This window comes from Erythrolamprus reginae, chromosome 2 (genome assembly GCF_031021105.1).
Source record: "Erythrolamprus reginae isolate rEryReg1 chromosome 2, rEryReg1.hap1, whole genome shotgun sequence".
Lineage (NCBI taxonomy): Eukaryota > Metazoa > Chordata > Lepidosauria > Squamata > Dipsadidae > Erythrolamprus > Erythrolamprus reginae.
Window position 1 is genome coordinate 200,390,284 of NC_091951.1, and position 22,179 is coordinate 200,412,462.

The 22,179-nt window shown below is 42.2% G+C and overlaps 2 protein-coding genes across 2 annotated transcripts in view; one reads left to right on the forward strand and one right to left on the reverse strand.

Moving 5' to 3' along the window:
* Window positions 1-20,373, reverse strand: part of LOC139159490 (uncharacterized) — a 50,429-nt gene extending 30,056 nt beyond the window's left edge. Inside the window, exons 1-4 of the mRNA XM_070736806.1 lie at window positions 20,232-20,373; window positions 17,879-18,037; window positions 13,640-13,718; window positions 4,268-4,375 (exon numbers count right to left, since the gene is read on the reverse strand). Coding sequence (XP_070592907.1) covers window positions 4,268-4,375; window positions 13,640-13,718; window positions 17,879-18,037; window positions 20,232-20,373 — 488 coding nt within the window. The remainder of the gene's footprint in view (window positions 1-4,267; window positions 4,376-13,639; window positions 13,719-17,878; window positions 18,038-20,231) is intronic.
* LOC139161699 (immunoglobulin lambda-1 light chain-like) lies at window positions 1,104-9,103 on the forward strand. Its single transcript, XM_070741178.1, has 3 exons — window positions 1,104-1,209; window positions 5,342-5,704; window positions 8,650-9,103. The coding sequence occupies exons 1-3, from the start codon at window positions 1,161-1,163 to the stop codon at window positions 8,970-8,972; spliced, it is 735 nt and encodes a 244-aa protein (XP_070597279.1). The 5' UTR covers window positions 1,104-1,160; the 3' UTR covers window positions 8,973-9,103.
* Window positions 20,374-22,179: the final 1,806 nt, after the last annotated feature.

The following is a 22,179-nucleotide window of genomic DNA, read 5'->3' on the forward strand; positions in this document are numbered from 1 at the left end:
ATTTTGAAAAGTGGTTAGATTTATTTTTTCATAGAACTTTCAGGGATTGAAGAGAGGCATGCTTAATCATAAGGATGTTTCCCCATCTTTTGAGAGAAGAGTGTTGTGTAGAAAAGGGATTTAACAAACATTTAGGCATTTTGTCGGTTGCCGATTTTTTGTGTATTTGTAGACTATTTTTTTTTCCTTTACAGATTAGATTCTGTGTACTGCTCAGAACTGAGGTAGAAATCTCAGTCATAAAGGGCCCTTTTAAATAAAATTTATTAAATTAAATATTAATTATTAACTTTATTAAATTTTAAATAAATATTAAAATTATTAAATATTAATTAAACATTAAATTTCAATGCAAAATTTTAAATTATTTACCGAGTAAGGTTACAGAACTTTCCAAATCTTAATGTGTGTTAGAAATCAAACTTAAAGAGCACTTTTAAATCAGATGGCACTTTTAAGAAAACGATCAGAACATTCAGTATTTAAGATCTAAACCATCCTGGGAAAATAATTACTCTCTGCAGTTATACAGACTCCTGCATAACAAGATAAATGCTAAAGGACACTTTAAAGGAATGTTAAAAGGTGGGAAGTCTAGTTCAATATTTCCAGTAGAGACCAGCTAAGTCATCCTCAGAAGATTGTAAGAATGGATGGAGTATAATTAACTAGGTGAAATATTACATTTTTTAAAATTCCAAGACTTTTGTTTTAATCATTAAAGATCTAACAATTAGGAGCACCACCCTGCTTTTTTGTTCTTGTGCTCTGAAAATCTGCTTTAGATAAAAGACTTATTCATAAATGTTTGCTCTTTTCTGCCCGGATGTAAATAATTTTTTGTAATGAAATAAATCAAATTGTTAGGATCACTTCAGTTTATCCCAATTTAGTAGGACTAACTTTTGGAAGAAATAGAACATGCGTACATTCAAATATTGAAGAAACCCCCCATGGAAATCCCCCAGTACAGTTATAATCAGTTTTATGCTCTGTTGCCTTATGCTCGTCACTAAGCTCTATGGAAAGAAACCAGTTTTGTAAGCAAATGCTTGCAAATGAGTTTGAGATCCATAAAATACCATGTGCGACCCATGTTCTCTACGGTGAAGATCTGAAAATCGGCTTCACTCCAGAGCCTTAACCCTGAGCAGAGAAGGATGAGCTCTAAGATCTTGCTGTGCCTCTCATTGGCTCTCTCCATCCAGGGTGAGTACATATGCCAACTAAAGGGGACCAAGTACTTCCAGTGAGAAAGGAGAAGTCTAGGACTTGTGCTAAGACAAAGAGTAAGCATGAGGGGCTGGTAAACTCTAGACATCTGTAGTCCTCCATGGGAATTTAATTAAGGAACACAGCAGAGATAATGAAGTCATATAAATGTTGATGCACATCCAGGAAATTGAAGAGTACAATAAATATGTCTTTCTAGTTATAGATAGGTAGGTAGGTAGTTGGTAGGTAGATAGGTAGGTAGGTAGGTAGGTAGGTAGGTAGGTAGGTAGATAGATAGATAGATAGATAGATAGATAGATAGATAGATAGATAGATAGATAGACAGAAGACAGACAGACGGATGGATGGATGGATGATAGATAGATATGGTAGATAGATAGAGATAGATAGATAGATAGATAGATAGACGGATGATAGATAGATAGATAGATAGATAGATAGATAGATAGATAGATAGATAGATAGATAGACAGACAGACAGACAGAAGACAGACGGAGGACGGACGGACGGACGGATGGACGGATGATAGATAGATAGGTAGGTAGGTAGGTAAGTAGGTAGGTAGGGAGAGAGAGAGAGAGGTGGGGGCAGGCAGGCAGGTACGCAGGCAGATGATAGGTATGTAGGTAGGTAGATGGATGGATAATAGATAGTTTCCATTTTTTTCAGGAGCATAGACTAAGCAGGAATCTGAATAACAAGTAGATAATTGTTTCTATTATTGCCATACTGTACCATGAGCAAATAATGCTCAAAGTGCCATCTAGTGGTCTGTGGGGCAACACCTCAAGAGCCATAGAATATATCACCTTCTCTCCTCTTTTTCAAACTGCAAAGAACGAATCTCACCAGGCTCAAGGTTGATTTAGCCTTCCCTCCTTCTGAGGTGGGTAAAATGAGGACCCAGATTGTTGGGAGTAATATGCTGACTCTGTAAACTGCTTAGAGGGGGCTGTAAAACATTGTGAAATGGTGGTCTAAATGCTATTGCTATTTTTTTTAAAAAATCACAGTGAGAAGGAAAGCGCAGAGTGAGAAGCAGATCTCAAAACTGGCATTTGGCTATGTGACAAAGGAGAGAGAGCTTGGGTTCCTTAGCCTTATTTCCAATATGCACCACTGCAAGAACTTTGCAGATGTTTCAGAATAAGATCTTTTGACCTTAGAAAGAACGGTAGCATCTGGGAGACCACCAGAAAGGAGAGAGAACAAAACCAGTGTTAAATTTCCTATCTGCTGGTGATCAGCAGAAGTAGCCTGTAGTACTGCACTCTAACCATTTATTTATTTATTTATTCATTCATTCATTCATTCATTCATTCATTCATTCATTCATTCATTTATTAGATTTGTATGCCGCCCCTCTCCGTAAACTCTTGCACAGTGAATAGAATAGAAACTAAACAAGAACAGAAAACATTGTATTACCCAGCTTCCATCTTTCCAATCATTAAAACCTCTTTCAAATGGTGCTTGACTTCTTGGAGTTTAGCTTACAGCTCTAAATTTTCCCTTTGTCTTCCATCTAACTGCTAATTAGTTCCTATAATTAGATTATTTTTGTTCAACCAAGATTAGCTAGATTTTGCCACCAAGCAAGGATCTGGCCATTCTTTAACCAATACTGAACTAGCAGCATGTAAATTCTCCTAGCAGTACAGTATATTTTTTTAGTTATGTTATCAGACCGTACATTGAATGCATAAATACTGAAGTGGGGCTGTTGTGGGGTATTGAACTTATGATCTGTTTAAATGTATAATGTGATTCCGACAAACATAAGATGTTACCATTTATGATACACTCAACAGAATGATTTTTTGTTATCTTTTCTGGGGCATCCATATGTAAGGGACAAATTATCATCGAAACCTCTGTCTAACTAGGCACACTTAGGTTTAGTATGGAAGTCAACCAACTGTCCTATGCTTCTGTGAGTGGCTGAGAGGATATTTATTTATTTATTTATTTATTTATTATTATTATTAATAATAATAATAATAATAATAATAATAATTTATTAGATTTGTATGCCGCCCCTCTCCGAAGACTCGGGGCAGCTCACAACAACGATAAAAACAATATTATACTGGCACAAATCTAATATTAAAAAAAACTAAAAACCCTATCATAATTAAAAACCAAACAGCACATAGATACCAAACATAAATTATAATAAGCCTGGGGGAAAGGTGTCTCAAATCCCCCATGCCTGGCGGTATAGGTGGGTCTTAAGTAGTTTACGGAAGACAAGGAGGGTGGGAGCAATTCTAATCTCCGGGGGGAGTTGGTTCCAGAGGGCCAGGGCCGCCACAGAGAAGGCTCTTCCCCTGGGGCCCGCCAGACGACATTGTTTAGTCGACGGGACTTACTTACTTACTTACTTACTTGCTTACTTACTTACTTACTTACTTACTTACGTATGTACGTATGTACTTGCTTACTTACTTACTTACTTACTTACTTACTTACTTACTTACGTTGAAAGGGACCTTGCAGGTCATCTAGTCCAACCCCCTTCTAAGCAGGAGACCCTACACCACCCCAGTCAGATGGCAGTCCAATCTCTTCTTGAATATGTCAAGTGTTGGGGTGTTCACAACCTCCGCTGGCAGGCCATTCCACTGGTTGATCACCCTCACCGTCAGAAAGTTCTTCCTTATTTCCAGATTGAATCTCTCCTTGGTCAGTTTCCATCCGTTGCTCCTGGTCTGGCCTACTGGTGCTCTGGAAAATAGTGTGACTCCCTCCTCTATGTGGCAACCCCTCAAGGACCTGTATACTGCTATCATGTCCATGATATCTGTCATTGTTGAATAATGTTCTAAACAACATTTCCCCGCAGGTTTACAATGAAAGGTTGTTTTAACAATATTATTGCAATGTTTTTCTCTGTCTTTTGGGTCATCTTAATGTAGCTTGCAAAGTAGCAAAAGAGATTCTTTCCCCAAACCCAAAAGGCACAGCCTCAAATTACTGCTAATTAAGGGCTATGTAATATTATTAAAACAGACTATCTATGAGTCTCACTTGTGAATCTTGAAAATCCCTTTCAAAAGCATAAGCTTTTGTTCACTTTGGCAGACCACTAGGCATCTGGGGAAAAAATTCAAGAGCTTTTGGGCCATGATAGAAAAGCTGCAGAAACAGAATAAACTTAAGATATCATTTAGCACTAGCAATAGCACTTAGATTATCTATCTCTTCATGGTGCTTTCCAGCCCTCTCTAAGTGGTTTACAGAGTCAGCATACTGTCCCCAACTATCTGGATCCTCATTTGGCCAACCTTGGAAAGATGAAAAACTAAGTCAACCTTGAGCCCCATCAGGATTGAACTGCTGGCAGTGGGAATACAGAGTTAGCCTGCAATACTGCATCCTAACCACTGCGTCACTACAGCCCAGTATGGCTATGAATTCCCTTTTCAGGGGGAAGGAGAGGATGCCAGTGGTACTGCAGAGTATATTAAAACCTGAGCTAATTGATTGGTCAAGATTCAGACAACTAAATAGCCAAAGCTAAAACAAACATCTGGAGGCAAGCGGTTGAAAGGGTAGAAAATGAAAGGGTAGAAAAAGAAGCAACCGGTGGAAACTAAACAAGGAGAGAAGTAACTTAAAAAATAAGGAGAAATTTCCTGACAGTCAGAACAGTTAATCCATAGAACAGCTTGCCTCCAGAAGTTGGGAATGCCCCAACATTGGAAGGGTTTAAGCAGATGTTGGATAGCCATCTGCCTGAAGTGCTGTAGGGTTTCCTGCCTAAGCAGGGGGTTGGACTAGAAGACCTCCAAGGTCCCTTCCAACTCTGTTGTTGCTGTTATTATTGTTGTTGCTGTTATTAGACCACGTTTAGGATATTCTGCCAATTACAGTTGCTCTGTCTTGAACTAATTTAATTAATGTATTTGCAAAACCAAATAAAAATGCTTCATTTAATGGGCACAACCAATTTTCCTTCTCTGGAAAGGGAAGTTCTCCACACTGATCTCAGCATGCAGGGATGAGCAGATTCTTTGGAAAGAAAAATGGATCAAGGCGTTTCCAGCTTTCACCTCTAGTAAATCTCAGGGTAAACCTCCGCTCCTTTCCTTCCTTCTTCAGGAGGTGCCTTGCAACCTGTGCCTATCCAGCCACCTCAGGCCTTATATGCCGAGGGCTCTACCGCCATCCTGCAGTGCCCTTTGCAAAGTGGCAAGATTCAGGACTACCACGTCTTCTGGTTCCAGCAAAAGCCAAGCAACAGCCCAGTCGGCATCCTGAAGCATGCCATCAATGGGCAGATAGAACAATCCTCTTCCTTCGATGCGCGTTTCGTGCCCATCCGGGACGCCAACGCCAATGCCTACATCTTGCAGATCCAGAATGTGCGAACAGAGGAAAGTGCCACCTACTTCTGTCTAGCAGAGGCAAATTATTTCCAGATCGCGGTCTCAGGGGGTGGAACACGGCTCAGCATCACAGGAGGTAAGCCGGAGTAAAGGCACTTTCTTTCTCTGGGTCTTTACAAAAGCTGGTAGGATATATGAACCGGGGGGGGGGGGGTGTGATTAGATATTCTCTGGAGCCAGACACTCTGAAACAGTCTCAATCCTGGAGCAAAATAATTGAATGCTTTGCATCTGTCAAAGATGAGGACCGTCTCTAGCATTTTTTGTCAGTACCATGTATGCTACTATGTTGGGTTACAATACATATAAACTATGAATGTATGTGTCAGCGAACCAAATAGCATCTGAGAAATAAATCACATCCCACTCCTGTGCTCTCACACAAGGTTCGATTTATTAACATGGCCATTTTGGATTCGTGGCTGTCATTCCAACACTGAATTTCTCTTCAGTTCAGGTTAAAGTTCATTTCACATCCCCACACCCACAAGTGCAATCATGTGGGCCAATCCTGTGCAGGGATTCACTGGCTTCTTCATTAATTTAGTTGACCTTGGACTCTGTGTAGAGGAATGTTGTTATTATTATTATTATTATTTATTAGATTTGTATGCCGCATAACAGATGACAGATGAATGTGTGGTGGTATTAATTTCTCTCTCTCTCTCTCTCCCTCTCATCCCTCCCGTTTCCCTATCGCTGCTAACTGTGTTAGGCCAAAACCTCTAACTTCACATAATGACTTTGGGCCTGACAGTATGTTTATGGGATATATCTTTAAGAGAAGTGTGCCTGAGGGAGCTAACAGAGTTCAGAATTTCTGGTTGTATGGTTAGAGCTGTGTGCTGATGTTCTCTGGCTTGTATTAGATATTGAGATTGTATTTGTGATGTGAAGGGTTTAGAGATTATTCTACTTTGTATCTGTATATAATAGATATACAGTGATCCCCCGGGTATTGCGACCCCGATCATTGCGAAACGGCTATATGGCGATTTTGCAACCCGGAAGTAAAAACACCATCTGCGCATGCGCGCCCTTTTTTCTATGGGCACGCATGTGTAGATGGCGCCGGGCAGATCAGCTGCTGGGCGGCTTCCCTGGGTCTCCTCTTGCTGGCGGGAGGGCGAGAAGCCCCCCCAGCACCCGCTCGCCCGCCGTTCGCCCGGCTCGCCCGCCCTTCGCCGCTCGCCCGCCCTTCGCCCGGCCACCCGCCCTTCGCTCGCTGCTCGCCCGCCCTTCGCCCGGCCACCCGCCGTTCTCTCGCTGCTCACCCGCCCTTCGCCGCTCGCCCGCCCTTCGCCCGGCCACCCGCCCTTCGCTCGCTGCTCGCCCGCCCTTCGCCCGGCCACCCGCCCTTCGCTCGCTGCTCGCCCGCCCTTCGCCCGGCCACCCGCCGTTCGCTCGCTGCTCGCCCGGCCACCCGGGTTCGTTTGGCTTCGGGACATGCCGGCGGCGATGTTTTAAAACAGCCGCGCGGCTTCCGAACTGAGTCCCGAAGCCAAACGCGGAAGTTCGCCTTTGACTTCGGGACTCAGTTGGGAAGCCGCGTGGCTGTTTTAAAACGTCGCCGCCGGCATGTCCCGAAGCCAAACGAACCCGGGTGGCCGGGCGAGCAGCGAGCGAACGGCGGGTGGCTGGGCGAAGGGCGGGCGCGCGGGCAGGCGGCGGACAAGCGGCGGGCGCGGCAGCAGCAAGGAGTTTGCGTGGGCGGCGGGGAAACCCCAATCTTCGGCTCCTCGCTAGCGCTGCAGAAGTAAAAACACCATCTGCGCATGCGCAGATGGTGTTTTTACTTCCGCAGCGCTACTTCGCGAAAACCCGATCATTGCTAGGGGTCCTGGAACGGAACCCTCGCAATGATCGGGGGATCACTGTATTCTGTACTGGTTTGTTTGCCTGAACAGTCCATTGCTGTCACTACTCACACCTTACTCTGTCTCAAAGTTGTTTTGTGGATATATTTTTCCCTAAACAATCTAACAATTTTAAATGTTATGAAAACCTGGGCTGCCTTGAGGTTTTAGTGCAGGGATCCTCCACCCCCAGTTCATGGACTGGCACCAATCCGTGGCGTGCCACAAACCTGTCCGTGCAAATAAGGGAAGCCCCATCCAAGGGATGAAAGCAGCACATGAAATCACACACACCCCTCTCTCCATAGAATGGGTCCCTGGTTACCAAAAGGTTGCAGGTTAGAGGTGGGTTCTGCTAACCTTCCCTACTGGTTTGTATCGTAATAGAAGTGTGCATTTTGCACACGCACAGGCATGCTTCACTCCTGCACATGCCCAATCACATCATGCAGATGACCCTCTGCGCATGAACAGAAGCTTCTACGATGTGCAGAGGGTTCTTTGCTGTCAGCACCGCTTCTACCCAGCTCAGGTGGAAGGTGGCTGCGTGAGGCTGTAGGGGAGAGGGAAACTCGTCTGAGGCCAAAAAGAAGGAAAGAGGAAAAAAGCAAGGAACGCAGGTGCAGCAGCAACAGCAGGGGGGGAAAGAGAGCCAAGCTGAGACCAGTAATCCAGGAAGGGATAGCCGCTGATCAGCTGGAGCTGCACGTGGGTCTTCATTTCCGCCGGTGGAAATGCATTCCACTCTGTCCTGCCTGCTGCTCACCTCTGGTTTTGATGTTCCCACCTTACAACTGACTGGATCAGTTTGAAGTTAATCCTTTAAAAAAAGAATCTCATGATATATTACCCTCTCCTTGATTCAGAATAAAGTTGTGGAAAGGTGGCTAATAAATAGCAAAAATCCTCCGTAGAGTAAATGAAAAGGCTCAGATTCATCGGGCAGCATCTAAAGATTTCACACTGTGCATTGCACAAACCACACCTTTACAGATCACAGTGTTGAGTGGGTGCTGTTGCAGCTAATCAGCCAATCCAGCAGACTTTTAGACCAGATCTCCAAGAGCAAGGGCTGTCTCTATATTGTAGGTGTATGGTTCCAAAAGAACATTATTATGGCAGTTTGGGAGGATGGCAAAACTCAACTATTCTTGTTTTCCCCCAGGGCAATCAGCAAAAGGACCATCTTCGGTCATCGTATTGTCTGACGTTTCCCACAACCCAGGATCTTCCGAGGTCCATGCCTTATGTGTAGTTGAAGACTTCTACCCAGGCTTAGCAGAGATCAAGTGGAGTGCAGCTGGGAAGGATATAACGGAGGGAGTGACCTCTGGACAAGTGATCTTGAATAAGAAAGGCACCTACACCACCTCCAGCATCCTGAACCTATCGCGCGATTTCTTTAACTCCGTCAGCCCTATTCGGTGCTCTGTGAGTCATGAATCTTCTGGGACCAAGACTGAACGCAACCTGGAATGGTGCGTGTAGAAGTGAATGGTTCCACCTCAACACTTCCCTTCTTTCTATGCTTCTCTTCTCTTTCCCCTTTAGCTCTCTGCAAAGTGTGCCCTGATCCATGTTTTGGCTTCATCCCTCAGTAAAAATATGTACACTCCTTACTGCTGTCTGGTTTGTTTGTTTATTTATTTAGGACGCGCATGGAAGGAAGTTGGGCAACCTCTTGGGATTTGAATGAGGCTTGGTTAGTAGCTGCTTCCCTTTGAATTCCAGCACTGCCTTGAATTCATGCAGCTTCCATGTTGAAAGACTTATCTCTGATGAAGCCATTGCGCTTACATGGGCATCACATTTAAACACGTTATGAGCAGCGAAGGGCTGCAAAAAAATTTACTACCACACCATGGGCTTGTCTTATTCTGTAGGTGTGGTTTGGCGGCCATGTGACCAGGTGGGAGTGGCTTGACAAGCATGTGACCAGGGGTAGCTTAAAGGTCATGTGACTGGCTTAAAGGTGGCCAACTTGACGTCACTCAGCTCAAGGGTTAGGGTGCCTGGTCTCTCCTTGCCTCAAAGAGATACAATTTTCCTATCTATTTACTATTACTGAACATCCAAAATATATTATTTAATTCTATGTATATATGCCATATGTGTACAGTAATCACTCGCTACTTCGCGGTTCATCTTTCACAGATTGGCTACTTCACGGGTTTTCAAAGGGGGCTTAAATCCATTAAATCCATTAAAAATTTAAAATCCATTAAAAATTCATAAAATTCTTCTACAGTACTACTGTATTAAATAAACTGGTAGGATATCACATGTAGTTCCAGCTGAGAAACATTATAGAATGAGTGTTTAATGGAAAGGGTGTGTTTTAAAAGTCCAAACTTGTTAAATACATTAAAAAATATATTTCCCCTACTTCAGGGAAATTTATTTTTTGCGGGTGGTCTTTGAACGCATCCCCAGCGAAAAACGAGGGATCACTATACATACATATTACACACAGGCACACAAAAAAATACAATATCTACTATATAAACTGTATGTGTATCTACACACACACGCATGCACAGCTCTTCTAAAATTATACACATTCAATCTAATTTCCTGCAATAGGAAAAATATACCCAGAGCTCAAAAGGGAAAAAAAGAAAAAAAAATTCAAATTTTTCTGCGTACCTGACCGTAGCCGTAGGAGCCCATCACTGGTTATGGGTTTGGCACAAGCCATTTCATCATAAATTCATCCACTGGCCTGAACCTATATTACTTGCTAAGCCCCATCCCCATTAGTCACGATTACTATTAACTGAACATTCAACCCCCCTTAAAAGTTATGTCCATGCATCCTTATGTTGCATGCAAGTTGTTAAGTCTCCTGATTTGAGTAACGATGTCAAAATGCCCTTTTTTCCTCCATTGCCCCTCCTCACCCCCTTTATGGGAACTTATTAAGTTAATAAGCCTGTTGTACGAAGACATCCATGTTGCGTTCTCTGTATATTCAGCAGCACTGTCTCTCATTTGGTTAAGTGTGATGGGAGAAAGACTCACTTCTCTGAAAGTCTTTCCACAACATTTTTTGCTGATCCACGCTTTCCCTTTGTCAACCCCTTTCCAAATTTTGCTCTCAACCCATTCGCAATGACTTTTTGTTTTTTGCCCGCCATGTTGCTCTACCTCAGAGTAGAGGAGCTATGCTGGCTGGGGAATTCTGGGAGTTGAAGTCCACAAGTCTTAAAGTTGCCAGGTTTGGAGACCTCTGCTCCACCTTATAAGCAATCAATGTTGCACCAGAGCTCTTCGTTAGACATCTCTCCATCACAGTGTGTCCCACACAGAAGGAGTTTCACTGTAGAGTCTGCTACCCCAAACTTTGGTGCACTTTCTTTCTTTCTTTCTTTCTTTCTTTCTTTATTTCTTTATTTCTTTATTTCTTTATTTCTTTATTTCTTTCTTTCTTTGATTTTTATGCCGCCCCTCTCCGTAGACTCGGGGCAGCTAACAACAGCAATGAAACAACATGTAACAAATCTAATATTTAAAATAATTTTTAAAACTCTTATTTAAAAAAACCAAACATACACACAAGCATACCATGCATAAACTGTATAGGGCTAGGGGGAAGGGAATATCTCAGTTCCCCCATGCCTGATGACAAAGGTGGGTTTTAAGGAGCTTACGAAAGGCGAGGAGGGTGGGGGCAATTCTGACCTCTGGGGGGGGCAGTTGGTTCCAGAGGGTCGGGGCCGCCACAGAGAAGGCTCTTCCCCTGGGTCCTGCCAAACAACATTGTTTAGTCGACGGGACCCAGAGAAGGCCCACTCTGTGGGACCTAACTGGTCGCTGGGATTCGTGCGGCAGAAGGCGGTCCCGGAGATAGTCTGGTCCGATGCCATGAAGGGCTTTATAGGTCATAACCAACACTTTGAATTGTGACCGGAAACTGATCGGCAACCAATGCAGACTGCAGAGTGTTGGTGTGACATGGGCATATTTAGGGAAGCCCATGATTGCTCTCGCAGCTGCATTCTGCACGATCTGAAGTTTCCAAACACTTTTCAAAGGTAGCCCCATGTAGAGAGCATTACAGTAGTCGAGCCTCGAGGTGATGAAGGCATGAGTGACTGTGAGCAGTGACTCCCGGTCCAGATAGGGCCGCAACTGGACAAAACGAAATAATGTGTTTTCTGTCAGTAAGCGGAAACTGAATGAACCAATGAAAGAACAAAGAAGGTGAGGTATTTTTTTTAAAAAAAAATTTCTTTGATACACGAAAGATGAAACAGACTGCAACGAGCTCCCTTTTCAAAGCTTACACCCCCTTAACCACTTTGTCATATCATGGTTTTCACAGTGCTTTTTCCACTGGTGCCTGTACGGAGAGAAAATGAATCAGGTAATAAACTGCACATGCACATGTACTATTTTCACACAAAGCACAACATCAATTAAAAAAAATGCCAATGCTTTTCTCCCAGTTCATTCCTTCCACACCTTTTACTACTAGCCTTCTGCAGGATGATGAAAACAATTGTATCAGATGGGTTTTCGAAACTGGTTAGTGGCTTCAGCTGCAATGTTTTTTAAAATACTTTTTATTGAAAAATTTCTACAATTAAAAACATAATTCCACTAATTCAAGCTTTCTGATATTGGCATTCTTACTTAATTCCACATTTTCCATCTTAAGGCCTATTGTTTTATTATTATTATTATTGTTGTTGTTGTTATTATTATTATTATTATTATTATTATTTATTGGATTTGTATGCCGCCCCTCTCTGCAGACTCGGGGCGGCTTATATAAACATTTATATAAACATTCTTATATCTATCTATTCCTTCATACATTATATACATTGACTTACATCCATTGATGCTCTAGAGCAGTGTTTCCCAACCTTGGCAACTTGAAGATATTTGGACTTCAATTCCCAGAATTCCCCAGCCAGCAAATGCTGGCTGGGGAATTCTGGGAGTTGAAGTCCAGATATCTTCAAGTTGCCAAGGTTGGGAAACACTGCTCTAGAGATATATTTACTCCATTTTGTTATATCATCCTACATTCCTTTAAACAATAATTTTACTTTTAAGCTATAATATCATCAAAAAGCACAACAAAGAATGTTCTTTCTGCGCCAACTCAGGAAGCTCAAACTGCCCAAGGAGCTGCTGATACAGTTCTACAGAGGAATCATTGAGTCTGTCATCTGCACCTCTATAACTGTCTGTTCTGGTTCTGCAACCCAACAAGACCGACACAGACTTCAGAAGATAATCAGAACTGCAGAAAAAACAATTGCTGCCAACCTGCCTTCCATTGAGGACCTGTATACTGCACAAGTCAAAAAGAGGGCGGGGAAAATATTTACTGACCCCTCGCATCCTGGACATAAATTGTTTCAACTCCTACCCTCAAAACAACACTATAGAGCAGTGTTTCCCAACCTTGGCAACTTGAAGATATTTGGACTTCAACTCCCAGAATTCCCCAGCCAGCAAATGCTGGCTGGGGAATTCTGGGAGTTGAAATCCAGATATCTTCAAGTTGCCAAGGTTGGGAAACACTGCTATAGAGCACTGCACACCAAGACAACTAGACACAAGAACAGTTTTTCCCCTCGAACACCATCACTCTGCTAAATAAATAATTCCCTCACCACTGTCAAACTATTCAGTAAGACTGCATTACTATTAGTCCTCTCATCATTGCTATCACCCATCTCTTCCCACTTATGACTACACAACTGTAACTTGTTGATTGTATCCTTACAATTTATATTAATATTGTTTCCTGATTGCTTATTTGACCCCTATGACAATCATTTAGTCTTGTACCTCATGATTCTTGACAAATTTATCTTTTCTTTTATGCACACTGAGATCATATGCACGAAAGACAAATTCCTTGTGTGTCCAATCACACTTGGCCCATAAAGAATTCTATTCTGTTCTGTTCTGTCACATATAGGTTGAGATAGACAGCCAGATGTTTTTCAGTATTTGGAGTGCAACCCACAACCTAGAACAAAGCTTATGAACCCAGATTTTTTAAAAAACTGATTTAATGTGTTCAGGCAGCGCCAGATTGCCCATTTGTGAGTAAGTGAGATTGTCACAGTCTACAAAAATTATAGAGAGGTGTCTACTTATCATTAGACAGAAGCAGCCATTTGTTCCCCTACCAGACAGCCATGGTAGAAGATTCTTGCACCATCTTTTTGGCACAGGTGATGTCATCTTCAAGATCAGGATTCAGCAAATCTTAAGAGGGAGAGAGAGAGAGAGAGCACAAGCAACAGAGGAAGAGGACAGAAATGTGTGAACAAAGTCAGCAGACACAAAGCTGGAAGAAGCTCTTTGAGGCAGAGAAAAAGACTACAGGCAGTCCTCGATTTACAACAGTTCATTTAGTGACTCTTCAAAGTTACAACAGCACTGGAAAAAGTGATTTATGACCCTTCCCCCCCCCCCTTATGACCATTGCAGCATTTCCATGATCATATGATCGAAATTAAAATGCTTGGCAACTGTTTCATATCTATGAGGGTGGGTGGGGGGTCATGTGATCACCTTTGCAACTTTCAATGGGGAAACTTAACAACTATGTTACCAACCACTGCAGTGATTCACTTAACAACTGTGGCAAGAATGGTCACAAAGTGGGGCAAACCTTACTGTCTTGTTTAGCATTTTGGGCTCAATTGTGGTTGTAAGTCAAGGACTACCTGTACTTATTTATTTCAGGATTTTAAAAAAATGCTGATTCCACGAAATCTAATTTTTTTTACTACCAGTTCCTTGGGCGTGGTGTGGTGGGTGTGGCATGGTGTGGTGGGTGTGGCTTGGTGGGCGTGGCAGGGGAAGGCTACCGCAAAATCCCCATTCCTTCTCCACTCTGCGCCCAGCCAGAGGAGGTATTTGCTGGTTCTCGGAACTACTCAAAATTTCTGCTACCAGTCAGAACCTGCTGGATTTCACCCCTGATGTAGACTTCAGTTGGGTTTATAAAATAGTCTAGCTCTAGTCAAGCTTCATTTACACCACACAAAGCTCAACCCTCCTTCAGTGTACAATCTCATTAAATATGAAATGTTTGGCAAAACCGTTCTCTCTTTGCTTGCCTTCCCAAAGTCTATCAGGGAAGGTACGCTCCAGATCTCCAAAGGAAAATGATTCCATAGGAGTGGAGTGAAGAGTGACAAGGATTTTATCCTGGTGCCCTTCCCCAAATCTCACACAGGAGGCCCATCAACAACTGAGTTCACCATCAGTTCCGACATGCACCAGATTCTATCCACCCCATAAAAGTTGCCAGCAGCAGGTCTTGAATGTGATCTCTCCTGGCAAAGGTGTGATCCTAGCAGCAACCTTGGTGAAGAGCTTTCATTTTTTAAATACGCTTATGATGATGGTGATGACCCTGAGAAGACACCCACTCCTATAGCTTTGAATCCCCAAGGGTTTCAAATAATTCAGTCTTATTCAAGACTCTATAAATTGTAATCAGCAGTCTGAATTGTGTCTAGGAGGAGATGGATTCTCAAGGCAACTTCAGGATAAGGAATAATGAAAGCATTTCTTTTGAAGCTGCAACGTTCTACCTGTCAATGACTACTTCAGCTTCAACCACAACAACACAAGAGCACGCAACAGATTCAAATTTAATATTAACCGCCCCAAACTTGACTGTAAAAAATATGACTTCAGCAACCGAGTTGTCGAAGCATGGAACTCATTACCTGACTCAGTAGTGTCAACCCCTAACCCCCAACATTTTTTCCTTAGACTATCCACGATTGACCTCTCCAGGTTCCTTAGAGGTCAGTAAGGGGTGTGCATAAGTGCACCAGTGTGCCTTCCGTCTCCTGTCCAATTGTCTCTCCTTATCTCAAGCTCGGGGGTATGGTTTGGTCGATTGAATTAGACAGGTAGATATATATCTAGGTTGCAATATGCCTCTCAATCCTTTTGCCTGAACCACAAGATGTGTAGAAATGAATTTGATAAATAAATAAATAAACAAACAAACAAACAAACAAACAAGCATTTAGTAGACATTTAAGTATCTTAGATTGAGAGCCCAAAAGCTGGCTTATCAGTTGGAGTCCCATTTGTCACTGATGACCAATAACTGTTCTTGCCAGAAGATGAACTAGAAGATTAATATTTAAAAATGAATTCCTTATACTCCTTGAGATGCTCAAACTTATGAGGGCTAGAACCTCCCAATTGAAAGAGGAAGCCATCTATTGAAACTATACCAATTTATATGAGACATGATTATAAGTCCAATTAAGCAGCACTGCTTCCTCTCAGTCCCCAAATTTTAATTTATGCTTTTCTCCATAGGTACAAGCCTAGCTATCTGTACATGTTTCTACAATTCCTGAGCAGGTCAGTGAAACTGGAAATGTTCAGTTCAAGTTTTCATGCCCACAAACAGAGGCAATCTATATCAGTGTTTCCCAACCTTGGCAACTTGAAGATATTTGGACTTCAACTCCCAGAATTGCCCACCCAGCGAATGCTGGCTGGGGAATTCTGGAAGTTGAAGTCCAAATATCTTCAAGTTGCCAAGGTTGGGAAACACTGATCTATATACATGCATAGATTGTTATGCAGTAAAGTTGAGCTATAGATTTTCAGAAGTTAGAATGCCTCTGTAAGTAATTTCCCAAAGGGAAAGGACATATCATTCTCCATATTTTTTATTATTGTTGTTGTTGTTTGTTTATTTATTTATTTATTTATTTATTATTTATTTATTTATTTATTTATTTATTTATTTATTTATTTATTTATTTATTAAATTTATATGCTGCCCCTCTCCAAAGACTTTAGAAAGCCACTGCACTAGTTCCAAGCCTAACTACTTTTGCAGAATCAAAGCTGGGCTGCTTTAAATCCAGCCAAGATATTTTAACAATTTTATGTACTATGTTAAAGGAAGGTTAGTTTTAAATGGAGAGAACTCACCTGCAATCTGAAATTAGAGACCCCAGTTAGTCAACCCAATTACTCTGAACCTGTAATTCAGTTTGTACAGGGCAAAGATAATATTTATGGTTATCTTTCCTAAATACATTAGAACTAGATTTATATTGATATTGATTGTTTCCTGATTGCTATGACAATCGTTAAGTGTTGTACCTCATGATTCTTGACAAATGTACACTTTTATGTACACTGAGAGCATATGCACCAAAGTCAAATTCCTTGTGTGTCCAATCACACTTGGCCAATAAAGAATTCTGTTCTGTTCTATTCTACATCTCTGAAGTGATTTGTATGCCTGATAGCACTACCAAATACAAATCAGGCGAAGGCCAACAGATACATACTAGAGAGTCCCCATACTCCTTTCCCATTAAACATACTAGAATGGGCTGACGAGAATGATGGTCTTAAAAAAACAAGCAAATCCCAGAGTGCCTTTAGTTATCTTTTTCTCATATTTGACACACACATACACTCCAATCTGTAATTTGAATAGACAGCAGGTGGCGATCTTTCAATACTTCTTCAGTGGTACAATTGTTTTGAAGGGGCAGGGTGTTGGTTAGGAATTACCATTACAAATAGTGATGTGCAGAAAAATTAAGAAAAGCAAGCAAACAATATTTTTCCTGCTTGCTATATTAGGGTTAAATAAAGATTTATCATGAACCAGGATCTTGCGGAGGGGGGATGCAAGTAACCAAATATTTATTTGTTTGTTTGTTTGTTTGTTTGTTTGTTTGTTTTTTATTGGATTTGTATGCCGCCCCTCTCCGTGAACTCGTATTGTACTCGTGAACTCGCATTGTAATTTGTAGGATTCTTTTTGCTATGGATTCAGGTCTCTTTACTGGCATTCTGGATCTAAATCTAAATTAAACTTCGGTTTTGCATAGCCTTGTTATGATTGGCTCTAATAGTTTCCAACAATACAATATAAAAATGCATTCATAAACTTAGACTTATATATCGCTTCACAGTGTTTTACAGCCTTCTCTAAACGGTTTTCAGAGTCCGCATATTGGCCCCAACAATCTGGGTGCTCATTTTACCCACCTCGGAAGGATGGAAGGCTGAGTCAACCTTGAGCCTGCTGAGATTCGAACTGCCAAACTTCAGGCAGTTGACAGGCAGCAGACATACTGCACTCTAACCACTGCGCTACCATAGTTCTTAATAATGGCTCTTAGTAACTTGAAGTATGTCAATATATGAAGATGTTTACTGTTTTGATGTGAAAATTTGAAAAGTTGCCATTTAATCATTAACATCCTATTCAATTATCAAGATTATTTACTTTCCAGAACATTGTTAAAAAATCCACCCATCTTCCTTTTCTTTTTCTTTTTTCTTTTTGATTATTTTATTTTTTCTAGTCTTAGGGCACAAATCCACCGTGTGCATGGGGAGGAATGGAAACTGACCTGAGCAAGCTATATCACAAAGGACCTTTGATAAGCTGTCGTTCTCTTTACACCACAAACCACTGTTGATATGGAAGATGCCATAGTCTTTGGTACCACCTTTGTGCCGATCAATGGTCTTGGTGTCAAAACCAGTTTCATAAAATGCCATGCAGATCCCTACAAAGAAGAGAAATCAGAGAAGTTCCTCAGGAGTTCATTTTACATTCTTCCAATCATTTTGACTTTTTCAACATTCCAAAATGTAACCAAGAGGCAAGATCCAGCCTAAGGCCTATATACAAGGTCCCTTTGTGGGAAAAGCTTTTAAGAAAACCCTCCTTTCCATGTTGACTCTAAATTTATTTTTAATCTTCCCACTAGACATTCTGAGACAAGCAGCTCTTCCCTCCTTTGAAAAACTGTAGGTGTGTTATTTAAAAACAAAGGGCAGAGAGGTGTAATATCAAAGGGTTATATGGGAAGCAACATCAACATAAGAACATAAGAAGAGCCATGCTGAATCAGGCCAAAGCCCATCGAGTCCAGCATTCTGTGTCACACAGTGGCTCACCAATTGTACATGGGGATCTTGAGCAGAAAGGCAAAACCCTCCCTTTCCTTTGACCCCCAACAAATGGTACCCAAGGGAATCCTGCCTGCCTCAACCAACATAGAGGTGGCACTGGGACATCCGTTTCAGTAACCACCGATACACTTGGCATCCATGAATCTGTCTAATCCTGCCTTGAAGCTATCAAGGCTGACAGCTGTCACAACCGCTTCTGGAAGTGAATTCCATAAACCAACAACCCTCTGGGTGAAGAAATATTTCCCTTTATTCGTCCTCACTTTCTTACCTATGAACTTTAGGGAGTGCCCCCTCGTCCTAGTATTGTGGGATAGAGAAAAGAATTTTTCTATCCCACAATTTTTCTCTATCCATGTTTTCTCTCCCATGCATGATTTTATACACTTCGATCAAGTCACCCCTTAAACACAGTCTTTCAAGGCTGAATAGACCAAGGCGTTGCAACCTGGTTTTCTAAGGGAGGTGCTCCATTTCCTTGATCATACTTATTTGCCCTTTTTTGCACCTTTTCCAGTTCCATTATATCCTTCTTGAGGTGTGGTGACCAGAACCTTACACAGTACTCCAAGTGTGGTCTCACCATTGACTTGTACAGAGGCAATACAACACTTACTGACTTATTTTCGACTGGCCTACACTAAATATTCCCAATGTAACTTTTATTAAGCAGCACCTCCTTTTTTCTCTCTCCATAAGCAGGTACTGCTTTATTTGGACTGGAACTTGCTCCAGCTTGTTTCTTATTAGATCTCTTCCCACAAGTTCACATGATTAATGTCTCTGTTTTCCTGGATCTGAACTTGAAGCTAACAGGTTATAACCCATCTCCGGTTATGCTCGTAAAATCTCTAGGAAGTTGCAAATTGGTTTAGCCAGATCTGACTGCTGGCTAGAATAGAATAGAATAGAATAAAATAGAGTAGAGTAGAGTAGGATAGGATAGGATAGGGTAGGATAGGGTAGGGTAGAGTAGAATAGAATAGAATAGAATAGAATAAGATCTTGAAGGCCTACTACTTCAACCTCCTGCTCAAACAGGAAACCCTATACCAGTGATGGCGAATCGAATCATTTTGGTTCATGCACCAAAAAGGGGTGCGTGGGTATGGTAGAGCCCATGTGCATGTGCCCACACCCCTTCCCTCCCCCCCATGCAGCCTCCGTTTATGCGCACAATTTCCCCGCATATGTGCAGAGATCTCACTGAAACTTGGGACATGAAAAAAACCGGGCCAACGGGCAAACAGGAAGGTTATAAAAATGCTCTTCCAGTTTGTCTGTTGGTCTGTTTTTTACACTCCAAAAGGTTCAGGGAAGCTTCCTGAACCCTCCAGAGTGCAAAAAAGAGCCCAATGAGCACACTGCAAGTGCATTTTTACAAACTTCTGGTTTGTTCATTGGGCTGTTTTTTGTTCTCTGGAGATTCAGGAAGCTTCCCTGAACCCTCCGGAATGCAAAAAATAGCACAACAAGCAAACTGGAAGTGCCTTTTCTGAACTTCCAGTTTGTCCATTGGGTGCTGCTTTTTGCACTACAAGGCTTCAGGGAAGATTCCCTGAAGCATCCGGAGGGCGAAACGGCCTTTCTCACAGCTGAAAATAAGCTAGCCAGCACACGCATGCATGCTGGAGCTGAGATAGGGTAACGTCTTGCATGCCCCCTAATATGTCTCTGCATGCCATCTGTGGCACATGTGCCATAGGTTTGCAATCATGAGTGTAGGCCATTAGTTCAACTTTCAGTACTTGAGCAATATGTTATCCAGTAAAGAACTGCACTCACAACTGGCTAGGCTGTAACCTTCATATCCATCCAGCCCATTCTTCTTGAACACATGAGCCAGCTCACAGCGTCTATAGATCTTGGTCTGTATAGTAGCTACGAAGCAAGCTAGAAGAAACATCTGTAGGAAGAATGTCATCATCTTGAGCCTGGGATGTATGATGGGAGGCAGCTGATCCTTAAATCAGAGCAAATTCTGCAGTGTTGGAAGATCATTCTTTGGGGAGAGGAGACAGAAAAATGGGTATATAGATTTATTGAAATAATATTTCAAAAGCAACAAACAGAACAGAAAATACCTTTTCTACCTACCCTCCAAAAATAGAATATTTTCTCTCTCTAGATTAGAATATGAAAATATTTTGCAACACAAGTATGAACCAAAGAACTGTAGAAGTACTCCCTAGCCATCATTAGTGGTATTACTAATAAATAGTTATGGATCAATGTCATTTCCTGAAGAAATTTCCTAACTATTGTACAGATGGGTATGTTCCACGTTGATGAATGTTCAATAACAGATAACTTCATGTAAAGTATATGTAGAGATAAACCTATTGCTGTAAAGTACAAGTGATCTTCATTTAGCAAATGGTTCATTTGGGCGGTCTTTTATTGAATTTGAGAGCTACACTTTTAAGAGAAAGCGTGACAATGCCTTAAAGCAGAGGTGTCAAACTCAAGGCCTGTGGGCCACATCCGGCCTACCGGGTGCTTAGATCTGGCCCACAGGACCACCCTGGAATCAGTGAAGCACTGGCCTGCGGTGCCACTGCCAGTGAAAATGGAGCTCGAGAGCTCTGTTTTCACTGGCAGAGGGCTGCAGGAAACCCTCACAGTCGAAAACAAGGCCCCAAAATACAGCTCTCCCTGGTCTCGCCTTCCTCCACTAGAGACAATGGATCCCCCAGTTCTGGCTGGGCCACCACAGATGCCCCTGACGCAAGCAGTAATGGGCAGCCAAAAGTTTTACTGCCACACTATGGGTGTGGCTTATTTTGTGGGTGTGGTTTGATGGTCGTGACTGGGTGGGAGTGGCTTGCCGGTCATGTGACCAGGTGGGAGTGGCCTGAATGATCATCATCGTTCAAGTGAACTGTTATTGCCACACGATGCCTTTTCATCTCAGCTGTGGGTAGAGTGAGGGCTTCATGAGGGGAAAAAGCCACAGCCCAGACTGCTTTGGCACGGCACGGCTCTCCTGGCCTTGGAAGGTGGCCGCATGAGGCTGGAAGGGAGCCGGGCAGGAGAGAGGGAAGCTCTTCTGAGGCCAGGAAGGAGGAAAGAAGAGAAAAGCAAGGAGCGCACAGCAGCAGCGGCAGGGGGAAAAAGGAGAGCCGAGCTGAGACAGGTAATCCAGAAAGTTACTGCTGCCGGTCAGCTGCAGCTGTGCATGCAGCTTCATTTCCACTTGTGGAACTGTGTTCCACCCCGTCCTGCCTGCTGTCCACCCCTGGACACAAGTGATGCTGAGCTGGCCATCCTCACCCTGGCCCCTTGATGTCAAAGGCAACCCTGATGAAATTGAGTTTGACACCCTTGCCTTTAAAGGCTGGGGGGGCATACAAATCTATTATTATTATTATTATTATTATTATTATTATTATTATTATTATTATTATTTTGCAGAAAAATATTTTCCCCAAAATTAGAAGCACTAGCCACAAGAATACAAGGCAAGTGATCCAAAGACACAGCAAATTTTTTTAGATGTAGGAAGTTATTTAATATGTAATGATTTTTAAATGGTTGGAAATCAAGTGTGAAATAATTTCCAATTTCTATAGCCATCAAAGCTGCTTTGCTGGGGAATTCCTTCATTCCAGCAACCTGTAAAATGCTCCAGGAGAAAAACAGAGCCCAGAACTTGTACTACAATGTTCATATTTCATGTAGGTGGGGATTGCTACTTAGCGCCGCTACCGCTGCGATGCGTGCGCAACTTTGG

Excerpts from the sequence above, each read along its gene's own strand:
- LOC139161699 (XM_070741178.1), top strand. The coding sequence starts at position 1,161 with ATGAGCTCTAAGATCTTGCTGTGCCTCTCATTGGCTCTCTCCATCCAG. Across the intron at positions 1,210-5,341 it reads ATTGGCTCTCTCCATCCAGG|GAGGTGCCTTGCAACCTGTG; the intron begins GTGAGTACATAT and ends TTCCTTCTTCAG. Across the intron at positions 5,705-8,649 it reads ACGGCTCAGCATCACAGGAG|GGCAATCAGCAAAAGGACCA; the intron begins GTAAGCCGGAGT and ends GTTTTCCCCCAG.